At 41.1% G+C, this 7,430-nt stretch overlaps 1 protein-coding gene across 1 annotated transcript in view; it reads left to right on the top strand.

Moving 5' to 3' along the window:
- The window catches only part of LOC111869278 (aspartate aminotransferase, cytoplasmic), a 20,739-nt gene extending 13,309 nt beyond the window's left edge, over nucleotides 1-7,430 (top strand). The window contains exons 5-8 of the mRNA XM_023860674.2: nucleotides 1,522-1,672; nucleotides 2,977-3,148; nucleotides 4,943-5,085; nucleotides 7,116-7,430. Of these exons, the coding sequence (XP_023716442.1) occupies nucleotides 1,522-1,672; nucleotides 2,977-3,148; nucleotides 4,943-5,085; nucleotides 7,116-7,258 (609 nt within the window). The 3' untranslated portion in view covers nucleotides 7,259-7,430. The remainder of the gene's footprint in view (nucleotides 1-1,521; nucleotides 1,673-2,976; nucleotides 3,149-4,942; nucleotides 5,086-7,115) is intronic.

The following is a 7,430-nucleotide window of genomic DNA, read 5'->3' as shown; positions in this document are numbered from 1 at the left end:
GTTGATTACATTAAATAAGTTGCATAGCAGTGGAACGGTTACACTTCAAATCCTATACAGTAAAACCTGAAAGGTTCTACCTTTTGCGACATGATGCCACCAATGTGGGAACTTCAAATCCTATACAGTAAAATCTGAAAGGTTCTGCCTTTCGCGATATGAAGCCACCAATGTGGGAACTTCAAATCCTGTACAGTAAAACCTGGAAGGTTCTGCCTTTTGCGACATGATGCCACCAATGTTGGAACTTCAAATCCTATACAGTAAAACCTGAAAGGTTCTACCTTTTGCGATATGATGCCACCAATGTGGGAACTTCAAATCCTGTACAGTAAAACCTGGAAGGTTCTGCCTTTTGCGACATGAAGTCACCAATGTTGGAACTTCAAATCCTATACAGTAAAACCTGAAAGGTTCTACCTTTTGCGACATGATGCCACCAATGTTGGAACTTCAAATCCTATACAGTAAAACCTGAAAGGTTCTACCTTTTGCGACATGATGCCACCAATGTGGGAACTTCAAATCCTATACAGTAAAACCTATACATAGTTTTTATTATATTCCTGCCATTACAACTCTGTTCCCAGCAGGTGCAGTGTGTTTCGGCACATGTATGCCATCTTCAGGTCCGGTTTTTAGTTTGAATTCTTCTATCATTGACAGGACTATAATAAATGCCGTCTACAGTGCTTTACACGCTGATAACCTCCTGTCATTTCATCTCTCTTCGGTCCAAATATTCTCCTCAGCACCCTGTTCTCAAACACCTCAGTCTATGTTCCTCCCTTTATGTCAGAGACCAAGCTTTGTGTGCGTTTTCTGAACAAGGTTATTTTTAAGGTTAGGAGTTGTTAGCCCCACGCCAAACCCCCAAGCTGGAGGACAACCACTTGTCGGCTGTCCGCGACTGCTTATTCAATATATTCGCAACTTCCATAACTGGAGGGCGTCTCCTCCATCCGCAACCTGAGGACGCGCCATGACGTGGTGAAAAGGGACCCACCTAACATGGCGTTATTGGAAATAGTAAATAAAAACTTCCCGATATATTATCATGATATGTTCCTGATATTTTCATTCAGACTTCACAACAGAAATAACAGGTGAATGAAAAATGTATATTATACAAATATTGAAGCTGTACGCTCTACTAGACTGGAGAGAGAGAGAAAAGAGAATATCAGAATCAAGGCTTAGAAAAATGAGGTTTGAGCTTCATGTGGCCCTTGATGTATTTTTGTATTTATTCGGATATTCTTAAATTTCAGTCTTCTGGTTTATGATACTATGTAGATTGTTTATGTTTACGTTTCAGAGGAAATTACATATTCCGTCCTCAGTGTATAAGTTTAGATATAGGCAATTCGTTCGTATAAAACTCTGGTAACTTCCTACCAGATTGCATGGTATCATAACACAGAAGACCGCAATGTGAAATGTTACCTGAAGAAAAACCTAAGATCTCGTAACAGTAGTCATCTTTCGGTATTTATTTTTTATTTTTTTATTTTTTTTCAGGAGAAGAAGTTGTTCCCATTTTTTGATTCCGCCTACCAAGGTTTCGCCAGTGGCAATTTGGAAGAAGACGCTTGGCCAGTTAGATACTTTGTGGATAGAGGATTTGAGATGCTTATTACCCAGTCATTTTCCAAGAACATGGGACTTTACGGTGAGAAATTAATCTTTCCGCAGTTACTCACCTGCAACTAGTGCAGAGGTCAAGAAAATGCGAATCTTATAGTATAAAAGAGATTATCAGCTCCGTCCGGTGTGATTGATAAATGTTTTTTCCTCCTTTTTAATCTTTCATCCTTGACATGTTTCGGTCGGAGAGACCACCTTCAAAATATAAATACCAGCCTGGGTTCATGAAAAACGCAAGTCTTCGACTTACGCCATCTTGTGTTTGGTACTTTTCTCTGGAATGCAAGTATGTTGTAGATACTTGTGCCCGTAACTTCACAACTATATTTACTGTAAATGTAAGCGATTATAATCCAAATATTTTATGGAGGCTGATGAGTTCTGGCTGGCTCTTTGCGTAATCATCTCTCCCAAACTTATCTCTGAGTCTCCTATAACTACCCATAATAGAAATCTAATCTTTACAGATTAAGTTAGCGAGGCTACAAAGAAGAAAAACAATTTTTTTTATTTAGCATACATTAAATCAATTACAGGTTATGCGTAAGAACATGGTAGCTTATTCTCTGTAATAGTTAGGCTATGACCTGGATTACCAGAGAATAGGTTTCGATTCCCTGCTGGAGATGAAGTTGGCTACCGTGTCCAGAGGCTATGGAGTCATCCAGCCTCGCGTCCAATGGACATCGGGGGTCCTTTCCCTGGAAGTAAAGCGACCGCACAACGACGCTAACCGCCTATCTCCGTCTAGTGTCGAAAGTTAAAGGAAGACCGGAGCTATACCTCCAGAAGAAGGAGAACGCATATAGTGGGCAGTAATGCGAGTCCTTTGACGTCTACCTACCTACCTACTTACCTACCTACCTATCTACAGGCCTTCTGGAACTTGTTCCTTTTTTAGTTCCTTAATCCTGTACACAGTCGATAGGACTCCTTGAGCGGGGGATCAGCCCGTCGCAAGGCCCCCACCTAAACACAGGGTAACACAAACACAGAATAAACGAAAACAAACACCCATGCCTCGAGTGGGATCCGAACTCGCGATCTTAATGTTGGGGCAGGCGAAGACAGTTCATGCTTTTGACTGTGCAGCCATTGTGATTGCCCCTTTGACGTGTACGAGGTAAAATTGTGCATAAGCAAAGAATCGAGGTGGTTGCGAATGAAAGTTTAGTGGCACGTTAATAAAAATCCTTGGTCTAATTAAGGGATGACCATCAGGGACCAAGTTTGGAGCTTCATTCCCATCAAGTTCTCCTCTTTTGAGCAGCTCAAAGCCAATGTGGAAGATTTAAAATCTATATTTTCGGTGGTTTTTATTTCCTATAGGGGATAGGACGGGATGCCTTATACTTCTACTGAAGGAGGGACGGCAAGAGGAAGTTGGTTCCATAAGGTTGATGCTGACGATTATTGCCAGAGCTCTGTACCTGTGTCCCACTAGACACGGCGCTGAAATTGTGATTCAGACCCTGCAAGACCCGGCCTTACGTAAGCAGTGGTAAGTTGGCTGATTTATTCCACGTTGTAACTCTTCTGTGTTTCGAACTCCAATATGTAACTTAGGGAAAATAATTATGTAACTATGCACAGAATCTCTAATCACCGATACTAGCCTGCATGTCAGTAGGTGCCACACTTGGCTTCGTTGCCAGTACCTCCATATTCTCGTCCTTGGCTTGTATGAGAATAATATTAAAATGTTTTTGATTTTTTAATTTTCGTGGGCAGCCTTGTGTGTTCATCTTCTTGTACTAAGAGACTGTTGGTTTGCTACTAGAACAAAGAACTAAATAGAGCACTACAGTAAAGCAATTTCATAAAATCTTCTACAGGTGAGCATATAAGGTCGAAACATGTTTATTTATGGGAAAATGACAACATAAAGTAAAAAAAAGTAAAAGTATCCCTGTAACAGGCCGTGGAGGCCCATAGAGTTGTGAGATGTCGAGGTTCCCACATTTTCTAGACAATCGGCTCATAGATGGCGGTGAGGTTGTCAGCCGCCCTTTACCCCCAAGAACTTTCCAAGAATATTCCTGGTGCTCATTTCTGTTAGAGGCTGAGTCGACCCCAAGGCCATAGTGCGGCTAGAAAGATTAGGTAAATTGAAGATGACCTCCTAAAAGTCTATGAGCACGACAAAATGTTGCACTTCCAAGACAGATCACGCAAATTATCTCAACAACTGCAGGAGGATACTGAAATATAATATTAAAATGGATGTTGAACACGGTGGGAGAAATGGGATGGATGCATACGTCTCGTGATAGGGACCAGTGAACAGGGCAATGGACACTTCATTTCCATAAATTCCAGGAATGTTTTGACCAGGTGACCAGAGGATCCCAGACCCGTGAAATAAAGTCATGAGTCCAGTGGGACACGGAATGAAGAATCACTGTGCTGGCGAGGACCAGCAGCAATTTAGCAGTCAATAATCAGAGCCCATATTGATTTGGACGCTGTGACAACGCGGATATACATAAGGGGGGGGGAGTCAGTAAATAGGTCACAAATGGATATGAAACATAAAACACCTCGTATTCGGACCTGGGAAATCAATTATTTATTCACATATCCTCTACCAACATCAATACACTTGTCCCATCGCTTTATCAGCGCGTCGGAAACCCGCAGCGTAAAAGGCTTTTGACTGTTGTCTCAGCCACTTCCGCACCTCCGTTTCAACCTACTCGTCGCTAGCGAAACGTTTTCCATCCAGCTGTGAACCGCTTTGTGCGACAAACAACATTTCTTTATGAATATCCTTCGCATTGAGTTCTTTTGCCCATAAAACGCACAACAGAACGCTGTTTTCGGTAGTATACACCTCAAACACATTCGCCATTTTGACTACGGAAACCAGTCTCTGAACATGCTCATGCGTGTCTGCTACTTAGACTGTCATGAAGCTGGGCTGTGCTGCTGCTACCTAATGATACACCTAGAAAACCTATTACGACTATATCAGCTGTTTTACTTCCATTTGTGACGTATTTACTGACTCTTCCTCTTACTTGTGCCGAAACTAGAGTGCAACAAACGTAGTGCCTAAATAGACAGACCGACCCCTCGCCTTGTCGAAGGGGAGCCCCCACTTCTAAACACTTACATGTCTATAAGAGAACAAAAATTTTGGTCAAGGATCTCGACAAGACCTGACGCTAAGAATGATTGTGCTGGCGAGGAGCAGGTGACCATGTGAGCTTAGGACAGCCCTCCTTGGAGTTACATTATGTGTTGATGAGGCTGAGTTCCTATATACTAATAGCATTTTAATTCCTTGTTTTAGGTTAGAATGTCTTCAGACAATGGTGACGCGTTTGAAGGCCGTAAGACAAGGTCTCAGAGAACGTTTGGAGAAACTGGGTACCCCTGGTGACTGGAATCATATTACAACACAAAGAGGAATGTTTTCGTTCACTGGTCTGACTAGTAAGTAACCTTGATATGCATGACGTAAAATTGCAGACAGGAAGCATTGATCGGACATTCTTGTTGTTCTTGTTTCCTCAGTTTATTACGCAAGAACACGATTGACCGTGTTGCGGTCTTCTGCGTTTTATGGAGTGAAAAGTGCCGAAACTGATTGTTTGTAATATGACGAAACAATTCTGAAAGTGAATCGATTTAGGTATCTATTAAATTTATTTTTAAACGTCTGTAAGTACGTATTTATGCTTTATACAGATGCTAAACGTGCGAAACTTAATTACAAGTGGTTTATAAGATTTGTTAAGGTTATTTCGCCGATCTAAGGCATGAAATGCCTCCGTTCGCTCAAACGCTGGGATCCTGGGTTCGAATACCTCTCGATTCATGCATGCCTGTCTGAGTTTCGTCTGTTTGTGTTCTGTGTATATAGCAGATTTGAGACAGGGCTGATCACCCAGCCAAGAAGTCCTGCTGACGTGTCTGTAAAGATCCGTAGTTCCAGATGAATTCTGATGGGAAACAGGCCACAGCCCAACAGGAAAGTAGAAGTTAAGGATACTTAATGTATTATTGATTAAACACTGTGCTGAAGTATCGTTTTACAAACCACAGAATAACTTTGTGGTTGGTTTTCGTAAGGAAAGTTTATACAACAATGCGCGATTTTTTTTCAATAAAGAATTTCACACGTAATACAAAACTGAATAATAAAGATTCCTAGCCCCTCCCCAAAGCAGAAACTGGGATTATGATGGAGGGGCCAAATTGTATTTCATTTAGTTCAATAAAACTCAGACCGTGATTCAGCGGTCGTCTTTATATTCGGGAGATCTGATTTCGATTATCGGTTTGAACAGTGTTTACACTGACTGAGATGTTCAGTTTTTTTCCTCAATTCCATTTATTTTTGTAAGATTTGACAATTTATTTCATATGCAGTGGTTCATAACTTTCAATTCTGAGGGTTTAAACTGAATGATGGTTGTATGCATCCTGTTGTGTATCACTATGCGGTATTATTGAGCGGCCGTCAACACAAAAAATTCCAAATTCATTAATTTTTGTTGGTCTGTGTATTACAAAACTTTTAATTAAATCAGTGCCATTAAAAACGCTGTATGCTCCATAATTGTACTCTTCCGTTTTATGACACTGTGTTATGTTGTGCTGTATGCTTTAACATAATGCTGTTCTTAGAGTGGGGTGAGACTAAGTCCCTTTGTAGGAGGGAGAATCAGTAAAGAGGTCACAAATGGATATAAAACGTAAGACATGTGTTATTCGAAAGTAGAAAAAAAGAATTTTTCTCGACATATCCACCAACAGTGATACACTTTTCCCATCGATTTACCAGTGCGTCGAAACCCGCAGTTTGACTGTTGTGTCAGCTACTTCTGTCAATCTCTTCGCCATTAGCGAAACATTTGCCTCGTTTCACGACCAAGTTGTGAACCGTTTTACATGACAAACACTTCCCACCGTAAACAGGAAAAAAATTCTTTATGAATATCCTTTGCATCGGGTCCTTTTACCAAAAAAAATTCATAACAGAACGCTGATTTTCGGTAGTATAACCTCAAACACGGTCGCCATTTTGACTACTGAAACCAGTCTGTGAACACGCGCATGCGCATCTGCCACCTAGACTGTCATGAAGCTGGGCTGTGCTGCTGCTACCCAGTAATACACATAGAAAACGTATTACGTCCATTAGAGTTGTTTTACCTCCATTTTGTGATCTATTTACTGACTTTCCCTAGTACTTAGAACGCAAGCGGGCTCATTGTATCAGGAGGCAGCACTTGGTGGAATAAAAATCGGCAGGAGAAACAGGCTTACAAGGAGAAAACCAGCAAAACGGTTCGTTCCTCCGAAATATTGGTAACAACCAACTAGCACACAATACAGTGTCATAACGCAGAAAGCCCACACTGGTAATCTTCAACGTCACGAAAACCTCGATTCATACCCTTTACACTCGGAGCTCCAAAATGCACCAGGCTGCTAATAATGATCTTTTATGTTTCCAGGTAAGCAGACGACCTATTTAGCGAAGGAATACCACATGTACTTAATGCCCAATGGCAGAGCCAACTTGTGTTCCCTCAACAGCAAGAATTTGGACAGATTTGCACAAGCTGTTCATGATGCTGTAACAAGGGAGGCAGATTAAATGGAAAACATGAACTTCAGTAATATTATACTACAGCAGGAAAATTAGTGCGTTGAATAGTCCTTCAAGCACTATCCTTAATTCTTAAAGCTCAGTGTCGCCATTTTAGGTTATCACAGCTGTTCTTCTTTCATGACTAAATAATAAATTCCCTGAGAACATTAGATGTAGG

The sequence above is a fragment of the Cryptotermes secundus genome, unplaced genomic scaffold (genome assembly GCF_002891405.2).
Source record: "Cryptotermes secundus unplaced genomic scaffold, Csec_1.0 scaffold124, whole genome shotgun sequence".
Taxonomy (NCBI): Eukaryota; Metazoa; Arthropoda; class Insecta; order Blattodea; family Kalotermitidae; genus Cryptotermes; species Cryptotermes secundus.
This window is presented reverse-complemented; position numbering and strand designations above follow the sequence as displayed.